The sequence below is a fragment of the Chlamydotis macqueenii genome, chromosome 15, assembly GCF_036417535.1.
Source record: "Chlamydotis macqueenii isolate bChlMac1 chromosome 15, bChlMac1.mat, whole genome shotgun sequence".
Taxonomy (NCBI): domain Eukaryota; kingdom Metazoa; phylum Chordata; class Aves; order Otidiformes; family Otididae; genus Chlamydotis; species Chlamydotis macqueenii.
The window spans coordinates 10,336,929-10,361,322 of record NC_141570.1 but is presented as its reverse complement, the minus strand read 5'-3'; the positions used below and the strand labels follow the sequence as shown (position 1 = coordinate 10,361,322).

At 40.2% G+C, this 24,394-nt stretch overlaps 2 protein-coding genes across 4 annotated transcripts in view; one reads left to right on the top strand and one right to left on the bottom strand.

Annotated features, from left to right (window-relative positions):
- PDXDC1 (pyridoxal dependent decarboxylase domain containing 1) overlaps positions 1–16,014 on the bottom strand; it is a 32,137-nt gene extending 16,123 nt beyond the window's left edge. Inside the window, exons 1-8 of one of the 2 annotated variants that reach the window (XM_086759904.1) lie at positions 15,887–16,014; positions 8,088–8,161; positions 7,496–7,561; positions 6,159–6,242; positions 5,124–5,270; positions 2,636–2,825; positions 1,105–1,173; positions 522–600 (exon numbers count right to left, since the gene is read on the bottom strand). In XM_086759904.1, the coding sequence (XP_086616030.1) occupies positions 522–600; positions 1,105–1,173; positions 2,636–2,825; positions 5,124–5,270; positions 6,159–6,242; positions 7,496–7,561; positions 8,088–8,161; positions 15,887–15,907 (730 nt within the window). In that variant the 5' untranslated portion in view covers positions 15,908–16,014. Of the gene's footprint in view, positions 1–521; positions 601–1,104; positions 1,174–2,635; positions 2,826–5,123; positions 5,271–6,158; positions 6,243–7,495; positions 7,562–8,087; positions 8,162–8,894; positions 9,022–15,886 lie in introns of those variants that run through there. The other variant, XM_086759906.1, reaches the window with a different exon arrangement.
- Positions 16,015–16,293: 279 nt separating this feature from the next.
- On the top strand, positions 16,294–23,152 carry MPV17L (MPV17 mitochondrial inner membrane protein like). Of its 2 annotated transcripts, XM_086759914.1 has the most exons (6): positions 16,294–16,369; positions 16,918–17,072; positions 17,199–18,064; positions 20,004–20,074; positions 21,289–21,318; positions 21,485–23,152. In XM_086759914.1, exons 3-6 carry the CDS (start codon positions 17,749–17,751, stop codon positions 21,662–21,664), a joined length of 597 nt encoding a protein of 198 aa, XP_086616040.1. In that variant the 5' UTR covers positions 16,294–16,369; positions 16,918–17,072; positions 17,199–17,748; the 3' UTR covers positions 21,665–23,152. The 2 variants fall into 2 exon arrangements, with proteins under 2 accessions (XP_086616040.1, XP_086616039.1); XM_086759913.1 differs by lacking the exon at positions 16,294–16,369 and having other exon boundaries at positions 16,434–18,064.
- Positions 23,153–24,394: the final 1,242 nt, after the last annotated feature.

Below are 24,394 nucleotides of genomic sequence, written 5' to 3'. Positions count from 1 at the left end.
AAACATCCAGACATTTTTAATATGCTCAAAGTATGACCTCAACTAAAGGAAACTAAACCAAGATTAACATCTTAGATACTTTTTCAGTTCCAAAGCAAGTAATAGTCACCTCCTTCATTCGTACTTAAAACAAATTTTGTTTATGAGGGGTTCTGTTTAATTAACTAGAAGAAAAATATAATTTTTAAAGCTAAACTTGACAGCACATGCATCAAAATATTTTAAAGTGTTAACGTGAAATTGATTTTCAACAAGAGATTCGATCTCACTAAAATAAGTTCTAGTCATACATATACATATACATCGATTGACATAAGCAGAACTGTAGCAGTACGACCCAACTTTAAATCAGTTAAATAAAAACCCCTCTAGACAAATAATCATTGTGTGGTCAATAAGATATTTCCTGATATTTCTTGACATGCAACCACTAAGCTGCTTAAGCAAATTATATATTTTTTATTTTATATATATTAATGAAATCAAGTGCTTTTTGGTTACTGTTTGTGCATAGCACTTACCAGCATTGGCCACAAGCAACAAAGGCAGTTTTCCAGACTCAACATCATCTTTAATTAATCTGTCCAACAAAGCAACATCCTGTTATCAACAAGAAAAAGATATGTGTTTATAAATATGTTTGTCAAACTATACAGAATTGTTTCTACTGAACTGGAAAAATGCAGTAAGAGTGAAAACAGACAACATTCTGGAGTTCTGGAAGATACCCTTAGTGTCTTTGTGGGTTGCAGTTTCTTCTTCTCAAAGCTAAAATAACACAAAGGTCAGATCAAGCATTTGTGAAAAATACAACATAAATATACCATGAAGTTTGTAAATGTACCTCTGACTACAGGTATTCTAGAAATTTTAGACTGAAAAGCACGTTACTGTATGCCATTAAAAGTATCTTGCAAATGACAAGATCAAGATACAAGCTGCTGGCTTTTTAGAGGATTTCAATCAATTGTACAGCTATAACATAGGAGACTTAGAGCTTGAGAAAGTAAGTATACTAATAAGTATTTCCTAACAACATACTTGACATTCACTTAATGAACAGTTTAAAAAAAAAAAAAGAGCTCTCAAGGAAGATAAACTTACCATTTGATGTTGAGATCCAAACATAGTGTTACAAGGCACACGGCACATGCAAGAAAGGGGTAACCCTAGCTGCAATAAAAATGATGACATTTCACAACAGACATACTCATTTCAAGCACTCACAGAAACATACAGTGACACAAAAAGTAGTAAACCTGGCAATAAAAAGCTGGATATTACATATAAATTAAGTTTTCTCCTAAAACTTAAAATCAAATTAATAGCAGAGAAAAGAAAGCACAGCAGAAATTGGAAAAAAACCAACAGCCAACGTCTGGTTAGCATGTCAACTGCTTTCAGTTTGTCTAATGAGATACCCATGCCCTGCACAACAGCCCAAACCCAATTCTCTTCTTCTTGGTCACCCTTGCAATTAATACACCCTATAAGCAAAAGTGTGCTTTATACATGGGCCATGGCAGTTCACAGACACTTCACCACTGAGTAGAGAGCAATCTGCCTACTTTGATCATACAGCTCAGCTGACTATTCATGCTGTTAAGTTTGAAGTTCTTCCTTTGCTATGGAGGCAAATTCCAGATAACTTTGCATCATTAATGTGAGGGGAAGCTGGGGAATCAAAGTCTCTCATGCATTTTGATCTTTAACTTGAAGGATCACTAGACAAGTGATCATACTCATCACTGAACAGAAGGCTCAGTAAATTAAGAGAACTACAGTTACAGATTAGTTTGGTTTTATCCTTTCATTTAACAGAAATCGAATTAATGTCTGATTACTCAGTTCCAGTTGCCTGCTCTACAATATACATACGCTACTTCTCAAAATCTAAGATAAAATGCTATCACTTTTAAGTTCAGTGATCACCTAATGTAGGCAGGTTACCTTATAAACAAAAGATAAGGCACCAGTGTTATTAGCATATCTACTCTGTACTCCAAAGAAAAATGCTCCCAAAATACTCATTCTTAGCAGTATGTCTTGTATCAAGAAGTTTCAGTCAGTAACTACATGCAACACTTGGCTTATCAAAGACATCAACTTATTCAAATGAACTTTTATCATCTACTTGCCAAGTCATTTTGGCCAAGACAAGTCTACATTTTTCATGTTAGTAATACCTTTGCCTTCTCCAAAGACTTGAAAAACAAAGGCCTTAAGAACTCAACTCTCCATTTCAGTGCATGTTAAGTTTGAAAAATATAATTAGCACATTGAATGTTAGGCATGCAATAGGAAAGTTTGTATATGGCCTCAATTAGCTTATTTAAGTCTACAAGGAGAGAGAGCCCGCTCAGCTTGCTTGGGGATACGTGTATTCAGCCAATGTAGTAGCACTGGGAAAATTCTGGAAGAAGCTGGAAGTTCCAGGCAGACACACGGATCTAAAGGAAAACTTTCACTGGCCCCAATCAGTTTACAAGACTGCTGCCAGTACAAGACTGTACTGCAAGTACCAGTCTCTAGCAGGAGAAGTCTGAATATTATTTTTTAAATCTAAATTTCAGGCAGGCAATATGAAGCCAGGTAGGTTCTACTTGCAGCTAAAACCACAACTGATTCACTTTACCTGATTGCAGAGAGCTTGCCCCAAGCCTGTTCTAGCTGCAGAACTAATGTATATAACAGGCTGCTTAGTATACAGCACATTAAATCCTTCTACTGTATAATCTTCATAGCGTGTGTGAATAACAAGTCGACAGATTTTTAGGAGACCTTCACGATCATCTTCATGATAATATGCCGATCCATTTTCATACCTGCAACAAAAGCCAAGTAAATATGACCAACAAAACCAATAGCCAGTTTAGTGACTAAAATAACACTGACCAGTGAAGGAGCTCACAAGAGAACAAAGAAGACAGAGAAAAAAAAACAACCTTCTAATTTCCCAGGACAAAGTAGAGTAGAAAGAAACTCTGATGAGACAGGATGATATTAACAATGAGGGAAGCCTAGTAGATATTTTCATTTAGACTCAGAGATAAAGTCAAAAAGACAAAACATATAGGTTCCTAAAGATTTCCTTTACAGAGTTCAAAACTTTGCTTACTAAGAGTGGAGCCAGTGAGGAAACACACGAAAGGCTTAATCTGAGTTTAGTGTATAAACTCTAGACTGCTAATTTTAAAGAGAATACAACCTGACAGTCCTTACATTAACTTAGTAAAATTTGAATGAGACACACAAAATAAAGTAAATGGGCAGAAACTTGCAAACTTTATTATGAAATCACAAATAAAGATATTACGTAATACCCCAAACTACTGATGTCACTTGTATTTTAGAGTTTGAAAATAAAACCACAATTTAGAACAATCTATTTAGCACACTGCAAGACAGTTTTCCAGGTGTTTTAAAAATGTGAGTTACATAAATCAAGTAGTATATTTTTCCCAAGGAACATTTTCATGATTTTATGGCTATTTTGCCTTCAATCTGAATTAACAGGCATGTTTCCTTGCAGCTCGTGGGCATGTGGGTGTGTGTCTGCTCCTGCTCCATCTTTTTTAAGCCTTCTAACAATCAAATTCAGATCAGCACATTAACATTTATAGTCAAGAAACAGGAGCAAAATAACCAAAGAGATAAGGTCTGGGTGTTCCACATTGAGGGTAATCCCTCAGCTATCTTAACTATAGACAAGCACACAGCAGCAGTAGTAGATATGTCAATTTATTGAGCAACTTGCAAGTTAGATTTTTCTTTTAGCACTTTTGTGCAACACTTAAGTCACTAGTCTTGCACAATTTAAGGGTGGCATTTATCAGCAAATTTACATGAAACATCTTAGGTTGCCACAGACTATCCAATGCACAAATACTGCAGAGTATTCCAGAGTTAGACTCCAGAACAACCCACATGCAAACCTTTACTTCACCTTTACAGAACAGTTCTGTGATCTAACATGGGCAAAGGGAAATTCTTCTAGTGTTGCTCATAGCCACAGAAAATGTCAAGAAATATAAAGCAGTTCACAGCACGGTATTTGTACAATGCTGTTGCCTATGGGTCACAAAACTTTGGGGACCACAGCCCAGTAGATACTCACCATTAATCACAGAATCACAATGTTATTGAATATTTGATTCAAAACAGAAATGTTTATTTTTTTTAGCCATGCCATTTAGAAACATCACTGACACTCTCTCTAGACTTACATTTGTCAAAACAGCTGGATTACCTGTAGCTTCTCAAATTTCATCATTGGACAAGGTTTTAACATCTTTAAGTCAAAGATAAAGATAATAATTGAATTTATAAAATAATTCTGATAGAGGTGAGCCCATAAATGTAAGAAAAATCATTTGTAATTCTAACAACTAAATTTGGGTTAACTTCAGTTACATTTTTACCATTTCACCTTGCACTGCACCAAGAAAAAAAAAAATTTACTGAGTAGCACTTGCAAGATTTTGTGAAAGATACAGTATCCTAAGAGGGAGAAAATGTCTTTTTTTTTGGTTTTTTTTTTTCTTCTTCAGGAAGAAAAAACGGAATTTCTAATCAGTGAAATCCTCCCCCACTCCAACACCTCCACACTGCTGGTTTCCATTCTTCTCTTGTGGAACAGTTTAAGATATGCTACACAATGAAACAGGTATTTATGAAATATTTCACTGTACTGTAAATTCCAGTAGTGTCTCCTACCGTACCTGGAAAATAACCTAGATTCAGGAAGAGCAAAGGAGAAGCTAACTGAAAGCTTATTTTAAAAATATGAAGTACCCCAAGCCTCAACAACACAGCACATGCCTCAAGAAACAAGAATTTAGTTAAATGTTTGACCAACTATACGTCTGCAACAGTATTTTGGCCCTTAGCTCCACCATACAGCCCTTATAAAAAGATTTTTATGGCAACCATTCTACTAGTAAGTTCCTGCCATTCAACAAGAAGTCTTTTTTTTTTTTTAAATGATGTGATGTGTTTCAGACCTTTAAAAGAATATTTGTAAGTTTGTGGTACAGTGGGTTCTTTTGTTGACATCCTTGTCACACATATTCTTAAACAATTATCACTACCTAGTCATACAGAGGTTATTCACAGTGACTCACCTGAAAAGCCTGCAGAGCCAGAGAGTAGTATCAGAAAGGATCCTTGTTGTAAGTTTTCTCAGTCTGTCCCTGTCCAGCACTGATATATAAGCAGCCAAACTATGTCCCAGTAGAGCCATGTGACCCTGTTCACCAACATTTTGAAGCCTGCAAGCCAGAACAGAGTAACTGCCAACTAAATACAAGTCATGAACATTACAGGAATTTTAGGTTTGCGTATTTTTATTGTAGAGTGGCAGAATTTGTTGACATGCAATTTTAAATATTTAGCAGACAGAAGTACAGTATACCACAGTGACCATCCTGCCATTGCGTATTAACACACAAAAACGCCAGCGCAGACAAAAGCACTTGCACTTCACTTGGCCTAGCTGCTTACAGTAACACCTCTGCTTCTTTTTTAGCCAATCAGCGAGCATGAGGTGGAATTAAGCTCCTTATCTGCACTGGGACTTTCAAGTGCATTGAACACATACCTTTCCTCATGCAGAGAAAACTCGAGAGACTTTATTAATAATATCTTTAGAGGCATAGCTTTCATCCGTTTGCTAGGGGTTTTTTAGATTTTTCTTTTTCTTTTTTTTTTTTTAATCTCCAAACTGTTTTTCAAATGTTAGTTTTCAATAATCTGCAGATTAGTTAGTACTACTTCAATTTTACAGAAAAATGAAAACCAATCTTTTTTTTTAATTTAAAATCTATAGGGAGAGATGGTAAAAAAATTATTTGTGTTCAAAGTTTTATAAGACTTTCACAACTAAAACAACTTTCAGAAAGTAGAAAAAATGAGCTGTCACATTAGACACAATTTGCTTGTATAACTCAATTTAGTAATGAGTAACAAAAGCTTTATAATTTTAAGAAAGCCAAGTCTAATGCATTATTCTGATTCACTATATATGTAGGTTGCCTTTTAAAAGAAGTTACATGGTTGGACAATATCTTTACACTTTAAAACAATGTCTAAGTTCTAGAATAATCAGAATATAATAAAATCAAGTGTCTTCCACATGCAATAATTCATATTGGCTTTACCGGTAGGCCTGTGAAGTTTCCTCTTCCTCCTCTCCATGCATTAGGTTCTGAACTAACTGAAGTATGCTCACCATATCCTGGCCACTGGCGTACCAGGGAAGAGAAAACAAAAACCACATTATAAAAAATAAAAAAAGGTAAGTATCAGCATCTACTGAAGATGCCATTTGGGACACTGCACACTAAGACATGAAGAAAACACTGCACTTTTACTGAATGCTGAGAATAGCAACAAACACTGTTCTTCACTCTCAGAAAAACATCATGAAGACGAGGTTGCTGAATCAATTAATTCAAAACCCTACTTAATTACAGTAGGACACTTCACTAAGTATGAACTCAGACTCACAGGAAAACAAATCTACTGAAATCTGAAAATTTGGGCTGAAAAGTTTGACCTGACAACATTTAACTGCTTATTGTTACACAGTAACAAAGTAAGATAATAGCAAAGGATCCAAATTTCTCTTCACATTATCCAGGTTCAGCTCACAAACTCAACACATCTCTTAAACAATTACCTACAAATATTAGTTTCTGGCAAACAAAAGCTACATTAGACTTCTGAGATGATGCACTCTAACATGTTAAAACTGGAAAAGACTCACAACACTTCAACTTGTATATTTCCAACTAAAATTTACAGTAGTATAACAACTTACATTCTGACAGGTGAAATTGCTTTTTATTCTTAGAAAAGCTAATTCAATGTCTCTACTCAAAACGAAGTTTAGTTTATGTACACGAAAGACTCAAATAGATCTTGCAATATTTTCTGAAGGCTAGCTTAAGCTCCTGCAGGATCCTCTTCCAAAGAGGCTACAACCAATTTAAATCCTAGTTTTCAGGTACAATGATTTACCTGCCTAATGCGCAAGAGCTCCACATAATTTCTATAGACAGCTGTGCTGAAAAGGTGGGGTTTGTTTTGTTTTGTGGAGTTTTTTTAGGTTTTCTACCTTATCCACCTCAGTTATTACTTTCATTTTATCTGGGTGCTTTAATTAATCTTTTTTGTACAGCACAAGTTTATCTATATTTACTTGTCTCAATCACAGCTGGATGCACCAATACTTCATTAGATTCCAACAGTTCAAAATTCCAGTCACCAAGGACAAGTAATATTGTTTTTCCCCTACATGAGTACAGAAATAGTTGGTATGATGATAATGCTTTTTTTTTCCCCTACATGAGCATGGAAAAAGTTGATATAATGCCTGGCCTGTCAAATGTTCATGTTTGCATTAACATAGAAGTTGCTTGGACAACAAACACATTACATGTATTTTACAGATTCTGAAATGTAAAGAGCATTATTCAAAAATTGCTGTGCCTACCTGCCTTGGAGCGGTCCAGGAATATCCTTCCGCACATACTTCTTTTCGTTTTCCTCCTCCACTTTTCTAAATTAAAGACACAGGAATAAACCATTTGTGTTCTATATCATCAAAAATGTAGTTGACTTTGACTTGCAGAAATACATACTGACATGTTTGCAATCTATTTCACTGACAACAGTTTCATAAATAAATCAGGTGAGACCAACGCAAAAGTTTAGCTCAGACTGAATTCCTAAGTTTTGGGGTTTTAGTTCTTTACCAGAAAATGTCAAACTTAAAGAAGAGTTTTCTACATACAGGAATTAAAAGTTACTTCCACAGAAATAGGAAAAAAAAGAATCTAACATCTCTGAAAAAATAGACTTGCTCCAAATATTACAGAACATGCATAAAAATATAATTTATTTTTTAAACCCCAGCATTTGGGAAACAATAGTGATTTGTGTAGCTTCAGGTGTAAGCTTCAGAATGACAACATGACCTCAAACTACTAAGAAAATGAGTTATTTCCTGCTTAATGACAGTGACATTAATAATCCTCCCCTTAGCACAAACAGCTATTGCTTTTGTAGTTATCCTTTGCACACACCTTTGATTGTCTTCTAGCATCTTCATTGCTTCATTCAGATTCTTGCCCATTTCTGCTAGAGTAGGGTCGACCATCTTTCAGGGAAAAAGATAAGAACTTTTAAGAAAAGACCAAAAAAACCTGTTATCTTACTACTGTCCCCACATCCTCAACACACATTCATGCATCAGGCAGATTCTTTCAATTAGCCTGTGTGTACTCATTTTAAAATAACAATGTTGTATATCCTGAACTCAAAATATATCATATGAGAGCATACTACTAACCTAAAATAACCCAAAAGAAGACTCAATTTGGATATGCACTTTATTGGTAGATCCATTTTTTTTCCCCACAAGAACTTTGTCCAAGATCCTCTTTAATTTCTAGATACTCTTTTGGAGTCTGATGAATAATGAAAGAAAGACCATCAGAAGGCAAGAAGAATTTGTGAGGCACAAGGTGTTTAAGTAAGCGCTCATTATATTGCTTTAGCTAAAAAAATAAACTATGTACCACTTTAGCCCAACTGAATGATTTTTTTTTTCTTTTTCATAAGCATTCTACACCAGCAATAAAACTTCAACTATTCCCTTAAATGTAAAAATTCACGTGCAGATCTATCAAAAATTTAACAAAAAAAAAAAACCAAGCCCAAAACCTGCTAAGGGACATCTTAATCTTTCTACAGAGCATGGAAAACAGATTGATAACCTAGATGCAATCACAAGTCTTCCAGTGGCAAATCTCATTTAGAAATTATCCTTTTACTTCACCTGAGAACTCATGGTTTTGCACCAAACTGCCCTCCCTCCCCCCCTCTATTACCATAGGGCTTCTCCCATGAAGCTAGGCTGAGAGAGTTGGAGCTGTTCAGCCTGGAGAAGTGTCCTGGTTCTGGCTAAACTACAACAAGAAGAGAAGGCACCAGGGAGTCCTTACAGGGGTCTGCCAGTACCTAAAGGGAGCTTACAAGAAAGATGGGGAGAAACTCTTCAGCAGGGCCTGTTGTGACAGGACTAGGGGTAATGGTTTTAAAATAGACAGAGGTAGATTCAGACTGGACATAAGGAAAAATTTTTTATGCTGAGGGTGGTGGAACACTGGAACAGGTTGCCCAGAGAGGTGGTGGATGCCCCATCCCTGGAAACATTCAAGGCCAGGTTGGACGGGGCTCTGAACAACCTGATCTGGTTGGAGATGTCCCTGCTCCTCGCAGGGGGATTGGACTGGATGGCCTTTGAAGGTCCCTTCCAACCCAAACCATTCTATGATTCTATATCCTCAGCTGAGTTGACCCAACAGTTAGCTCTCATGATGGGCACAAAAAAAAAAAAAAAAAAAAATCACAAAAAAACCCACAAAACAACTCACCACCAAATGAGAGAGCGATCAGTGAATAAGTACAATGCCATTCTTACAAGAAAGTTACCTTCTAGAAAAGAAGTTGTTTGGGAAGCTAAACATTGAAAGATTTGACCAAGGCAAGTTTTAGATCATTGAGCATTTTGATGCAAAGTCAGGGGAAAGTTTGCATAAATTGACAGTTCGTTCTTTTTTTTTTTTTAGATTTCCAGTTCATCTAAGAGTTATTCAAATGTGTTCAAGTAATAATTCCTAGGAGAGATTTAAAAAGACAACATTTCTTGCCTAGGAAATACAAGAAGATATAATTTAAGACTGCTCTAGCAAAGGCAGAAATAAAGCGGCAGCTTTCCCTAACACTTTTCCATTCAGGTTTCCTTGTCAAACATTTAAAACAGTTTTCAAAACAGATGGGAAAACATCTAATCCAAATATACCTTGTAAATCTAATTTTTTCCTATTTCTTGTACCTTTAAGCCAATCTTAACTTACTAGAGAGATGTCCTTTAAATAGACAAAAAGGTAAAACTGACCTGCAGCAAACAGCTTAAGAAAGACTGACATGTAGAAAAGGCTTATCTTCCAGCAGCTGCAGCCCTCTAGCTACACAAAACAGGTCAAAAATCCTGAATTCACTGCTGAAACCAGGTAACAACAGATACTTGTTAAAGAGCCTTCAGGCTCTTGAAGTTAAAAGATGGAAGAGCTTTAAAAATCATTGAACTTATTTCCCCTGAACCAGTGATATGTTCAAAGACGAGTAAGCAGTTTTTTCCAAAGAACTGCTTTTGCTTTGAAGAAGTCTCTTTTATTAACTTTAATCCAAGAAGCCTGTCAGGAGCTTGTGACACTGACACATGGGATCCGGGCAGGAATATTTATCCATTTAAGGATTAGATGCCATCTAGAAGCTCCCAGAGAAAATGAAAGTTATCGTCTGGCAGAGTCTGATTTACCTATCGTGGTTGATTCTAAACTGTATTTGAAAAATATACCCCATGATGAAGGTAGAAGGTAACAACAGTGATAAGACTCATCACATTAGACAGCAAAAAAACCCTAAGATACTCAAGTGACCCTGTTACAGAGTCTCTTTTCCTTTCCTCTACTTCCCCAATGTACTGTAAGCATAGACTTCCTAAATTCAACATCAACCCTTTTTTTAAAAAAGATCGGTCCACATACCAAGGTCTCTAGTAGTTAACCCTTCAGACTGCTGCTAAGGCTGGGGCAGGGGGAGCTAGGGGGAGGGGTGGTGGCTGTTTTTTAAAAAAACAAACAAACAAACAAAAACAACCTATCCCCCCTCCCCAAGTTTAATATTTAAACTTACACTATCCATACTGCAGAAATATAATAGCATAATAGCTTGTCTGCTACGGTGTTTGAGAAACAGTATTCCTAAAGGCCTGCACGTGCTTTCCATCACCATCAACGAAATGCGTGCACCTGTTGCACACGTGCAACACAGGCAAATACAGTTGCTTGTGCGGATGCAGACACAAAAGCAAATTTAATCACATAAGGTACTGGGACTAGTTTACATGAGGATTTTACACTATTTTCATCTAGAGGACTGATCAAGAAAAGAAAAGAAAAAAAAAAAAAAGAGTTACCATATGTTCAAAGACTATTTTTACCAAAATATTTAGAGATTTAACTCATACTATAGCAAGTGGTAGGTGGCTGAACAAACGCAGCAGCCAGGCACGGTGACACTGGATCAAACCATGAATGGTAGCTCTCTGTATTCTGCGGCTTTAGAAGCGGCCAGTAACACATGTTTAGGGAAAGGACAAAAGAACAGTGCATTCAGAAATATTTTCCCCCAAGAACTCCTGGCATTTAGCAATAAACGGGTTTTTACACTTCTCGCTTCTACAACATCCACTGGCTATGAGGTCCACAACTTAACTATGCACTGCATGAAAAAGTAGTACAAATAAGAGAAGTTCATGACCTTGTCACAGAGATTTAAAAACAAAACAAAACAAAACACACACACTGCAAGCATTTGGTCCACAGAAAACTATATATATAGACAGCTAGAAGAAAAATCTAAATACCATCATTGGCAGTAGTGCCATATGTTTTCAGTGGTTTCCAGAGTTGCACCACATCAAAGGATGTCGGTAAAGAAATCTAAGAAATCTTACTGAAGAAATCAATTTCATTCCTGGATGACTTTAAGGGAGTAATTGACTAGACATAATTTACTGATTGTGACTGTTTTGTATACTCCAATTGAGGTTGCCGTAAAACATCATCAATGGCTGGAAGGTAGTTATTTGCTTGAACCCTCCTCAGCATCACATGCAAATATTCAAACAGATCTGTTGCAGATGAGGACACAAGATACAGAGGTATTACAAAAAGGGCTCTGAGCTGCTTTTGTTCATTACTAAAATAAAATTCACCTGCTGGAATTACATCAGATATTAAAACCTGCATATGCTTTCCTTGTTACTCATTCTGTCTCACTCACTAGTATTTATACATGAAAACCTTCTGTCAGTAAGCTGGCAGAATAAATACATAAAATACAGTTTTAAAAGTCATAAGAAGTTATGCTAAGTGCCATAAAATGCTAAGAAATACAGCAAGTCTGATGTGACTTTAATTGGAAAATTAATTCCTCCTTTTTTTTTTTTTTTCCCAATTGCTAAGTGGACATGCAGCAACTTATTTTCTCCTTTAAATTATGTGAAGCAAAAACCAAAACAAAGCCAAACCTTTTACTGCTGCATACTGAATTTTATATATGCTTCCTCTTCTGCTCACATTAGTAAGGGCACAGACATGGGAAGCAGAAGACTACCTACTTATTTTAAGCAGCAAGAAAAATAGGTGTGGCAAAGTTGCAACAACAAACCATTCAGTTAAGAAAGGTTTCTGAACACACTTTAATAACATGCCACAATAAAATAGCACATTGAGTAGGTTGCTTTAGTTTAGTCTGTAAATGAGATCAAGTGTGCATAAAGTCTCATCAGTCATAACCAGAACACTTTTTTTCCTGCTCTTGAATTGTTTTTAGAAAGACTGGCGGACAAGTTCTTCACAGGGTCTGATTCTGATCACAGGTGATCCTTTGAGCAAATGAGTTACAAAACATGTAACATCCTTTCAAGCTGTAAGGAGGCAGCAGCCATAGCTTCTCCCTTCAAGGTGTCCATTCAGCAACCCGACACCTCCTGCCTCCTTAAGCCCTTCAAAGATCCTGACATTCGCTAGCCTACTTTATAATCTGTTGCCTTCAAAACGTATTCAACCAATTCACTAAGGTTCACTTGCAATAGGTTTGATTTGTAGTTACTTCCCTATTTTGTAACTAGTCTTTTACTATCTTTTAAAGCTCTTTGAACTGTAAGCTGTTTCTGGTTTTACAGGGACTGTGTCACACCTTGGGGTCACTTGGCAAATGGAGAAGGATGGGGGGGCCATTCTCCAATTGTGATAAGACTGAATGTTAATTACAAATTCAAAAAGGAGAATGTTGCTGCATATGCCCATGTTTTACAATCTGGATTTTGCATTTCGGTAGGCTGTACTCCTAATGTAAGAAAGGGACGATTTTTAAACAGTCAACATGAACTATTATGTGTGCAAAGAAACTCACAGGTATAGCTCACCAACTATTTCAAGAGAAGTGTGCCTCATTTTCCCACTACATCATTATATTTGCCTAAAAGAAAATCTTACCATCAAAACCAAAACACTGTTCTCAACAGTAAATTAATCTCAAAATATTATTAGCCAAAAGAATACTGCATTTATTCTCCAGGCTACAAAAAGTTTTAGATAACAAAAAAGCAGCCATTTCATGACTGTTAGGCTTGAATGAAAGTGGCACTGTATCACCAAAAGGCTTCCACTTCTAGGTATTTGCTCTTTTAATCTTTATGACTTCCCTGACACGCAGCAGGATTTGCACACGGGTCCGCTGTCACGAGTTTTCCATAAAGTTACCAGGATGTTGTGGTAATTAACGCACTAAACAAAAGATGGTTTTTTCATGTTCAGGGAGAACAGTGCTGCAGAGACAGCAAAAAGTTATGATGAAAGAATTCTCCCTATTTTACTGTTGACAGTGTCATCTAACTTGAAACTTAAAATGTTAACGTCCTACAGAAGATTGGTCACTTCCATAAAAATATTAAGGAGAGAGCGGAGGGGGGAAATCACAGATCTGTTAACCAAACTTCTGAAGTTTAACACAGGTTTCCAGAAGAACTTAGATTTCAAGTTCACTCAAAAAAAAAAAAAAAAAAAAAAAAATCTGGATTTCAGATAAACTTCATTCTAATTATACCACTTATGAGATTGTTGGGGTGCACACCTGTGTGTCAGCTTCTACAAAGGTTTTCTTTGCAACCCTGTTGTGCAATGTTTTAAATTTTGGGGAAGTTTCTTATCTGCTAAAAAAAAAAAAAAAAGAAAAATCTTTTGCCATTTGCAAGAACCTAATAACTGTTGTCTCTGAATGTCACTATGCATTACACCTAATTAGACGACTCTACCAAAATGCCTTCTTCTTTATGAAAAATACAAAATTTTAACAAATTTTAATACAAGTTAAAAAGTACTTATCATTGACATCCCAATAAGCTACATGTATAAATACAAAAGCAGGAGAGAATCAACGGTTCAAATAAAAGACAATCTCAGATGTATTATGACAATACTTAAATAAGCACAAGACAAGTGGACATACATTCTCTGAGGATAAACATATCCCACTTTGGATGAATTTAAAATTTCTTTAGCGAGAAGACTGCTTATATATTATGCTCAAGACTAGATAAAGTGCAGATCGTACAGATTTACAACAATCTTAACCAAAGACTGTTTCAGGAGGACACTGACTTAAAAGTGGCTAGAAGACAACAATGGTATTGTGGCATGTTATTATATAGAGGACTACTGCTTTTATCACACATGGAGAAAAAAGCCATGATAAACAAGAGAGGACGTAAAACAAATGATAACTCTTCACACACATCTATTTGTGTATATTGAAAAATCAGACATGCAAGTTTTTGCAGGGCCCTCACCATTATAAACTATTCCTTACATCAAGAATACAAATAACTAAAACATGGACTTTTGTTCTGTTAAGAAATTTAGGTATTTAATTCTTACACAGTGTTTTTATTGTTTCTTATGATGACCTAGTTAAAGTTTATAAGGACTTTCTCAGCACTACAGTACAAACACTTGCCCTGCACTAATGTGCCTTCTTTAAATAACTGCATATTGTACCATTATTCTGCTTGAGTCCAATTGATAAAGACCACATTCCAAACTGCTATAGTTAATTAAGTAATTAAAACTTTTCAGAACAAGCAGCAGTCACTGTAACTTTTGCCAGCACTAGTAAAGAACTTAAGCTTTGAAAGGCTACTAAATACTCTTCAACACTGTATTCTTCATGTGGATTGTAATATACTAAACCATTCTGCTACCAACTCACTAACCACATTGGGAAGATACTTTCTGAACTTCCTTACTATTCATTTTACTAGAGTACATTCCATTCAAACTTGTCTAGACAGTTCCAAAGATTACAGAAAACTGAAGATGCTGCACACAGTAAATGACGCAAAGGGGAAGGATGCATTAACATCTCTTAAATACATAAAGTACAGATTATTTCAAATGTATAGTGTCCTATACAACAATGCAACAATGAAGATAAGCTAGCTATGAGCAGCCATTCCATCCTCACTTCCAGGGCAGGCCTTCTGAAGCACAGCAGGTGCCATGAAAACCAGCAGGCGTGTGGCAGGTCCCAGGTTACTCTACCAGATTCTGACCGACTCGCAGTGACAAAGGCAAAGTAAGTTTTGTCAGTCACTTGCAGTATTAGAGAATCAATATTTGCTTTGTACAGTATATGGGACAGAACAGAGTAAACACAGGGCAGCAAACACCTCCAGTATGAGAAAAAAAAAAAAGTCAAATAATATTTCCTCTGCTATCCTGCTGAAGGCTAACATTCCAGGAAATAAGCTCCATCCTCTTTTTAAGAAAACAAACGAAAACTCCCGTTCTTAAAACGTTTCCTGATAGTTATTCAGACTTTACAGACTCGGGACACAGAAGCAGGCGGTGCTCACACCGTCAACGAACGCCAAACGCCCTGGCTGGGGCGGGGGGCCCGCCCGGGAGCTCCACTGCTCCCTCAAGGCTCCGTGAGGCAAAGTTGACCCAGGCCCGTGCGGCACAGCCCCGCCTCGGGGGAGGCGGGCCGGGATGCCCCAGCCGAGTCGAGGCGCTGGGGAAGCGCGGCACCGAGCCCCGGCCCGCCACTGGCCCCTGCCCCCTCCGCTCGGCCCCGGGGCGCGGCTCCACCGCCCCGTCAGCGACGCAGCCGCCAGAGTCCCCTCGCCCCTCAGGGCCCGCCGCGCCTCAGCACCCCTCCGCCCGCAGGTGCCCCGGCGCGCCACGCAGACCTTCTCCAGAGAGGCGTCCATAGCCGGCGGAGTCCCCCGGTGCGCGCCGCCTCCCCGCCGGGCACTTCCGCCTCAGCCCCGGCCCGCTCCACGCTGGCAGCGCTGACGAGGCCGCGGCGGGCGGGGCGGGGAACGCGCTCACCTAGGGAACGGCAGCGGGCCCGCCCCGCGGCTGCAGCCGACCGCCCGCGCGCGGCCGAGACCACCACGGCAGGCGGGCGGGGAGGATCCGGGGCGGCGACACTGCGGAGGGGGCGGCAGGGCCGCGTGCCGTGACAGCGCGAGCTGTGGGGAGTGCAGCCCGCTCCCTTCGCGCCCCCCCCCCCCCCCGCTCTAGCTAGTGGAACAGTCCCGGAGAGCGACCGGGGAGGTGACAGGTTCTAGCGCATGCACAGTGAGCGCGGCCGGGGCGGCGAGAGGCTGCTGCCGGGGAGCGGAGCAGGGAAGCGAGAGCTGCGGGGAGGCGCCGCTGCCGTGTCGCAGGTTCGAATCCCCCCGGAGGCCGGTCGCCACAGCCCCCCGTACCCCGGGGGGAGTTCTGCACGGCTCCAGCCTTCACAAACCTCTCGGCTGTCACCCCGGTTTCGTCAGCTCGGCCTACAGGGCCTCGTGACGGTGGCAGCGAAACCCTTCCTCCACGTACGGGTCCCGCAGGGGGGATGCTGCGCGGCCCCGAAGAACGGGCTTCGTCCAGATTCGGGGGACAGGCGGTCCCCGGACAGCCAGGCCCTGTTTGCCAGAGCTTTAGTTCTCTTCTTTCAAGCTGGAGTGATTTTGCGGTACATATTCCTCTTCCTTTTAGCACCGTTTATACTATTTAATAGCACAGCTTGCAGGTATTGTTGATGTTCCGTCCTTCCCACGGCCATGTCCTATATTCGGACGACGCGCTGGTAAGGCCAGCTCTTGGGCCCTGACACTGTGTGTCTCCCAAGCACTGGGCAGCTTGCTCTGCTTTGTTATTAAAATGTATTTCAGTCTGTAAGTTACCCATGCCTATCTGTAGTAATTCCTGGAATATTTCATGACAGTTTCAAACACGTCAATCCCAGTTACTGTTAGGACACTGAAGTGGAGACGGTTCCCTAAGCCTGAGCCCATTGCCAGGACCAAGGAGAAGCTCCTGGATGCAGTCGTTGTCTTCTGTGGCCAAGGGGTGCTGTGCAGCACACAAGCCTCCCTAGCCGTAAGCTCACTACGTGGACTTCAGAGCCGCTTGTGGCAATGGTTCTGTGCGTGCAAAGCTGTGTACACGAGTCCCTTGAATAAACGTGCATCACCTCTGGCTCTCTCCTCGAATTGTCTCAAATAGCAAAGTGAGAAGCAGGGGAATCGCAGGCATGCATCAGCCCTGCCCAGTGAGATAACAGAAACCAGACTGCAAAACAGCAAAATTGAAAAGAAAAAGCCATAATCTACTCAGGTAAGCAAGCAACAAGGTGATAATTAAACAAGCAGTAAACAAATAGTGCCTAGTTTTCACTTGTCTCTTCGTTGTTGCAGCAATACTGCGGAGTGCCTCCGCCGTGCACCTAGACCAAAGCCCAGGAGACACAGCGATCCAAGTCCCTGCGAACGCATAGTCGCTGCAAAAACAGCCCCACGAGCCGAAGCCCGGGTGCCCAGCCGTCACCCGCGGGCCCACCGGAGACGGGCGCGGCCGCGGGGAGGCCGAGCGCGGGGCGCGCCGTGGGGTGCCGGCTTTCCCTGGCAGAGGCAGGCCCGGCGGAGGTGGCACCCCGGGCGCGGTACGCCTGAGGCGGTGCGGAGACCGCAGGCACGGCGAGGGCGGCGGCAGGGCCGGGGCGGCGGCGGGCGGGCCCGCGAGGCGGAGGCAGAGGCGGGCGGAGAGGCGGCGGGCGATGGCCGGGGCGCTGCTGCGCGGCGGGGTGCGCCGCTTCCCCTGGCTCTGCAACGTGCTGCTCTACGGGGGGCTCTTCGCGGCGGGCGACGCGGCCCAGCAGCTGTGGCGGCGGCGGCGGCGGGGGCAGCCGCCCGATTGGGCGCAGACGCGGCGCGTAGCGCTGGTGGCCCTGGCCTTCCACGGCAACTTCAGCTATGTCTGGCTGCGGGCGCTGGAGCGGGCGCTGCCCGGCCGCCGCCTGCCCGCCGTCCTCGGCAAGGTGCTCTGCGACCAGCTCCTCGGCGCGCCCGTCGCCGTCCTCGCCTTCTACACGGGTGAGTGCCGCCGCCGCCCGGGCACCGCCGTCACCGTCGGTCGGAGAGCTCCGCAGGGCGCAGTCCTGGGAGGCGCGCACCGGCAACGGGACTCTTCACCCCAAACGGAATGGGGTGGCGGGGTACGGCTCCCGCAGCCCCAGAAACGCCAGTGCGGGGCTGCGTGGCGGCTCGGGCTCCGGTCCCCGCAGAGGCACAGCCGGCACAAGGCCTCGGAAAACGCCGCCGCCAGCGTCAGAGCTGCGCTGGGGGCCGGGGACATGCCCTGGCCGGTAGCCCGCCCCCGGTGCGTGTGCGAGCCCGGTCCGTGCGGCACCTGGGGTCTTCGGAGGGAGCACTCTGCGCCACAGCGGAGTCCTGCTTTGGGCTGGGCTGGGCCCGCAGCTCTTAATGAGTTGCAAGGAACTGGGAGCACCTTACAAGGTCTGTACCGTCCATGTCTGCTTGAATTGCTCTGCGCAGTTGTCAACATTAGCTGTCTCGTTTCCAAAACACAATTAACGGTAAATGTCAGGAAATACTGTAGTTCAGCAAATAAAGTCTACCATCTTCTGCTGTGAGAGTGTGTAGATATACAGCATCCTGTTATTAGGTGACAATGTATAATCTCAAAAGCTAATGAGTAAGAAGAGACTTTAGAGAAGACTAGTATCCTTTTCGAAAATAAACATGAGGGAATAAGAAAATAATAGGTGAAACTAGTGTAAAACAAGGCTCTCAATTTACACTTCACGTGGAAGAAGGGCAAGATGGGTACTCTTTTTGTCTGGTATTGGGAGATTTGCGTTTTATGACCCTGACAGGGAAATCATTCAGTTTGTGACTAAAGAGAAATTAAGCGAAGGAAGAAGTCAAACATCAGATACTTACTCTCAAAATCCTATCTGCCTGTGTCAGAACGTAAGCAGAGAATTGCCCAAGAACCAGAAGGATTTGAAGGACCACAAAAGGGATGGTAAAAACCCCTAAATTGGGGGCAACTTTAGGCCTCTGCTTATGCGTGAATGTGTAGCTTTTGATTTTAGATGGATTTATTAAAGCATGTTGTCTAATACCTTTGCTTAATATAGGTCACATCTTCCAGTTAAGATGCGTGATCTTTGAAGAGCTGCTATGTCTCTTAGAAAGATGTAGTCTTAATTTGACACCTAAAGATTCTCATCACATGAAATACCATTTAAAGGGTTTATTATTTTGAACCCTTCAAATGATACTTCATGTGATGGGAATTAATTCAGTTAATTTATTTCCACTTTGCATGTGTCCGATACGTAATTTCAAGTCATACTGCTTTTCTCTTGATCTTGGGTGTAATGATGGGAGCGTGTTCTGAGGCTGTGATTTCCTAGAATCAAGAGGAGTTTGGATTAACTAGAATTTATTTAAAATTTTGGAACACTGTATGTGGAGAGTTAAACAGGTTTTGAAACAGTTCTGCCTGTCAATTCTAGAATTTGGATTTGATGTAGATATTTGTGAAGGTAAACAAGTTGATTATGGCAGAAATGAAAAAATTCATGAATTATGTGCCCTTTTCCATTGGCTCCAGTGCTCTCATAGGCACCTGAACTACTTCAAGGATCTGAGCTGCTTCTGGCAATTTGACAATGTGCAGAATGCCTTATTCTGTCTCATGGCTGTAAAAGATACTTTCACCATATCTGTTCCTCTGCCATACCACTGGTGAATTCTGTGGCAGTGGAACAGATATGATATACCACCTGTAGGGTATATTCCAGTTGATCTATGGTGTCAACACTGAGAGCCAAGTCAATGGATGAGGAGAGATGATGTAGCACTATTGGGTAGCCGGAATGGTACTTTTTCTTTGTAATGATATCAGCTTTTCTTTCAAAGCTATTGTAATGTATTTTGAGAGGAGTTTGGGATATCATTCAAAAAGTTTTCAGTTTTTCTGATGTAAATATTTTGCCACTAGGTATGAGCATCCTTCAGAGGAAAGAAGACATCTTTTCAGACTGTAAAAAGAAATTTTGGAATACGTATAAGGTGAGGCAAGCAATTAGCTTATCTCCCAGCTAAGAACAAACAAAAAAAATATATTACTGGATAAAATATTTGAAATATTCCTTCCTCCAACAGCCTTTCTCTCACTTCATTATTTGATTATGTGTAGGAAGCTTTAAGTACCAGCAGTTGTCTGAAGTTAGGGTAGTCTGCAGCAGGCACTGCTGCCAGACGGGTGAAATGATGCTATTTAAAAAATGTACAATGTTTATATACATAACACTTGCACTTGGCTCTGTTTGAATGACAGCCCCACAATACAACACTGATTAAGACTGTACTACATTTTATCTTGAGAAGTACCCAGCCACCAGTGTTTAGTTAGTAATGCTGTTGACAACACTTGCATGAACACCTGTTAAAATCATTAGTTATAGAGATATCTTTTTAAGGAATCATTTTCAGCCTGTACTTTTCAGCGACAGTCTTCTCACTTTCAGAAACACAATCCTTTGTTTTAGAAGACTTTGGTATAAATAGCTGGTTTTGGTTTCCATTTTTACATACACAGTAAAAAAAATATCCATGCTACCTCAGAGCTGAGCAAATTAAGAATTTTAAAGATTTCTCAGGCACAAGAAGAATGATAGATTATCAGAAAAAAATAATAGAAGGAGAAACTGTGATATAATGTGAATTTCTCTTCACACTGAGGAACTATATAGGTAGGATGGAAAAGGATTATTTTTGTTCCTATGGAGGATGATTCTAAAAACAGTGCCCACTATATCCTATCAAAACATAAGGTTTCTATTGACCTTATGTTCTATGAGTAAATTATCCATTGATTTTTGCAAAAAAGCCTTACATGTATGAGTGACTAGAAGGAGCATTGCAAGTGTGAAATAAATAATGTTCAGTGGTATTTTTCATTCATGCCTGAAACAAATGTTCACATATTTAAACATTTGTTCACCCATCTGGTAAATGTGGTTATGTATCTGGTGTCAGGTTACTATGAAGACTTAACTGTGCTTAGAGTTTTGTATTAAAAATGAGTTAGAATAATGCATTTGAGAAACTCCTAGCACAGCAGCTCATGAAGATGATTAGAAGTTTAGCAACTTAATTTACTTCGAACAGCTTTTATTAGCTTTACTCAAATATGGTTTAGTCTTTGCTAAATGTGGTAAGAAAAAAATTCATCTTTGTGGTTGAAGTCTGTAAGAATAACAAATGATTAATTTTCATTTCAGACGGGACTGATGTACTGGCCTTTTGTGCAGGTGAGTTTTTAGAGTAACTCAGTGAGCCTTTCCTTCTCATGAAACCTGATCCGATGCATTCGTAGTATATCTAATCCAGTAGAAGTCAGTGGAGTTGTTGCGTGTGTCCGTGTAAGACCTAACAACACCTGGAGCACTAACTGAGCTCTCTCTCCTTCCAACACAGCTGTCAAACTTCATTTTGGTCCCTGTTTACCTGCGAACAGCTTACACTGGGCTCTGTGGCTTTGTCTGGGCTGCCTTCATTTGCTTTTCCCAACAGAGTGGAGATGGCACAGCAAAATCAGCATTTTTGTGGCTCCAAAGAGAGAAGGTCAATGCAGATGAAGAATCATCAGAGAAATAAGAACTTTAGTTCTGAACACATTCTAAATTGTTAAACTGAGTTTATGCAAGTCAGTAAACCGCACTGCAGCCTCATTGCTGTGTTTAGAATAAACAACCATCTCAACATTTGTGGGTTAGTATAAGCAGTGGAACAGTTTGTCTTTGTGCCTGTTTATTTTTCCTAAAATGGCCAATTGTATATTGGCATTTAATTATTTTCATGCTGCCAGCCCATCTCTTCTGGGAACAACTGACTTAGAGGGCAGCGTAAGCATTTGCACATCATGTCAGACTGCCTAATTGGGGAGAAATATTAACTGCAAATTAATTTTCAATTTATAATTGCTAGAAAAAGGGGAAAGGAACTTCCCCTTAGTTGTCGGACTTGACAATTGTTACCACTGCAAGATTGCTTTTGCAGAACAAAATTTAATAGATTTCTTATCTAAAAAGTGGGATTGAATCTGTCATATTCAGAGAAAACAAAAGTGCTATGTCTGTAGGGGCAACTTCTCTATAGGGGCAAACTTGCCTTATTCTACGTGAACATCTATATAGCAAATGAATTATTTTATAGAATGTACAAATCTGAAATATATTTATACATCTTTTATTTTAACTGGGAGAATAAAGATAACTAACTTTGGTCAGAGTTCTTTGGGATGGATGCAACTTTGGTGGGAAGTATCAATCATAAGCAGCTCCTGCACGATGGAACCTAACTAAACACTGCAGTGAGCTTTTGCTGTATCTGTCAACGACTTCCTCCTTTGCCCCTCAGGGGTCAGAGTATTGAAGAGTACATGGGACACCTTCACTCTTTCCTACTGTTTCATTATGTTCAAGGTGTAATTAAGATTTTGAGGAACAAGAACATGGGAAGGAAAGTAATGTGAATGCCAGAATCTATCTCAAAACAATCCAGCTATATATAAGGAACTTCCATTTCTTCTTCAAGTGGCTTTTAAACATTCCTGTTCATAAAAGACACCGGGTAACAACACATAGGAGACTCGGAAAAGATGAAAATTAGTTATAGATCTGCTTTGTCAACTGAGGAGGATCAAGTCTGGATACAAGTGTGCTCATTGGTATTTTTTTTAAATGTGGATATATATCTCAGAACAGGAATTGTACAAATTTCTGTGATTGCAGTAGGTTGAAATCAGACCAGTAAAAAAGCCCTTAGTTTATTAGAATGGAATTTTATGCATTGAAGTTACTAAATCAAAGCTTAAACAATACGTGATTTAACCCATCTGGATGATGATTGTAAAGAGAAAACTCAACTCTCTTTGTACAATAACAATAGACCACTTTGAGGAATGTCTGAATTCCTCAGTCTTGTCTAAATAGTAAACTAAAGCCTGCTTAGGCTATAAACATACATTCCTTTGGCCAGCAGCTGTATTACTTAATATGGTCCTTACAATTATTTGTCACTGTGGGAGCCCAATGCTGCTTAGCTCAGACAGGGAAAGGAATCATGCAAGCACTGTTCAGCATAAGCCAGTGGTCAAGAGTGATGCAAGGTACCCGTATGGCTTTGACTACAGGACTACAGCAGATGGGAGGAGGGTAGATGGCAGGAGGGCTGATTCTACAGCCTGTTTTGCTGGCAGACAGGTGGAGAACATAGCTTCCCTCTCAGGATAAGACAAGTCACTGCAAGTCCATCTTCAGTATGCAGGCAGACCTGGAGGAAGACACCTGCCTATGATCTTAACGTGGAATTAATTTTAATTGACTTTTGACACCTGTGGTGTGGACATCTGCAACTTGGCTAATGAATTTAAGCTCTGTCTACAGTCAGTGGAGGAAAATAGGCAGTTCTAGACATATGTTTTAGGGTATGGTGAATTGTGAATTATAGACACTGTAAGTGTCTATCTCTTTCTGTCGATAACAGAGTCTCTGGTGACTGGTTGCTGTGTAGGTAGCTTCCTTGTAGATGCTCATATTTGCTGAGTTGAATTCCCTTGGTTGGTGTCTATCTTACACGCAGCAATTTAGTGGGTGTTGCTGCGTGAATCCCACAGTGTGAATTAGGCAGTCCTGATGCTGGACATCCCAGTAGGAGTAAAAATCCATAGAGGAACTTAACTGGATTTTATCTGTCTATTTAAAAAATGAAAGATGAGTGAACAGGTGTATCAGACAGCTATAGCTGTTAAATTGTTACTGTGTGTATAAAGTCCTCAGGATAAAGAAGCAATTTCAGTAGTGTTTTTTTCTGTTGATATTTTTAGGATCAGAATAGTGTTTTAAAGTCTGTTCTGTTCAGTGAGACTTAAAAGTTTCAGATAAAGTGTGCTAATTAAGTATTTGTCTTTTTTTTACAGATGCTATTTATTTTTATTTCTGCTTGTGCCATAAGTGTTTAATGATTAGTAGAATTCACTTGGAGCAGGGAACTGCAAAATAATGACACTACAAGGAGAGTGAAATGGTGTTGGTTTGCTGTAAGTCATATGCAATGTTCTCCTGCAACTCAGTGCAAAAAAATATTTCTGCATGGATGTAGTTGGTAAAATTTAATCCCCAGGTGAATCAAGAATTTAAAACTATTCTCATGATCCGTATAATGCTCATGCTTTTCTTCAGCAGGAGTATTTAATGAACGAAAGATCCATCTATTATTTTAAACTGCCTAAAAGCTTATACAAGCTGTGCTTTATTGCTGTATGCTTTTGTGCTTCTAGCTTTTTGCTTGGAAATTTGAGCTAAATCCTGCTTTGTCTTCACATTT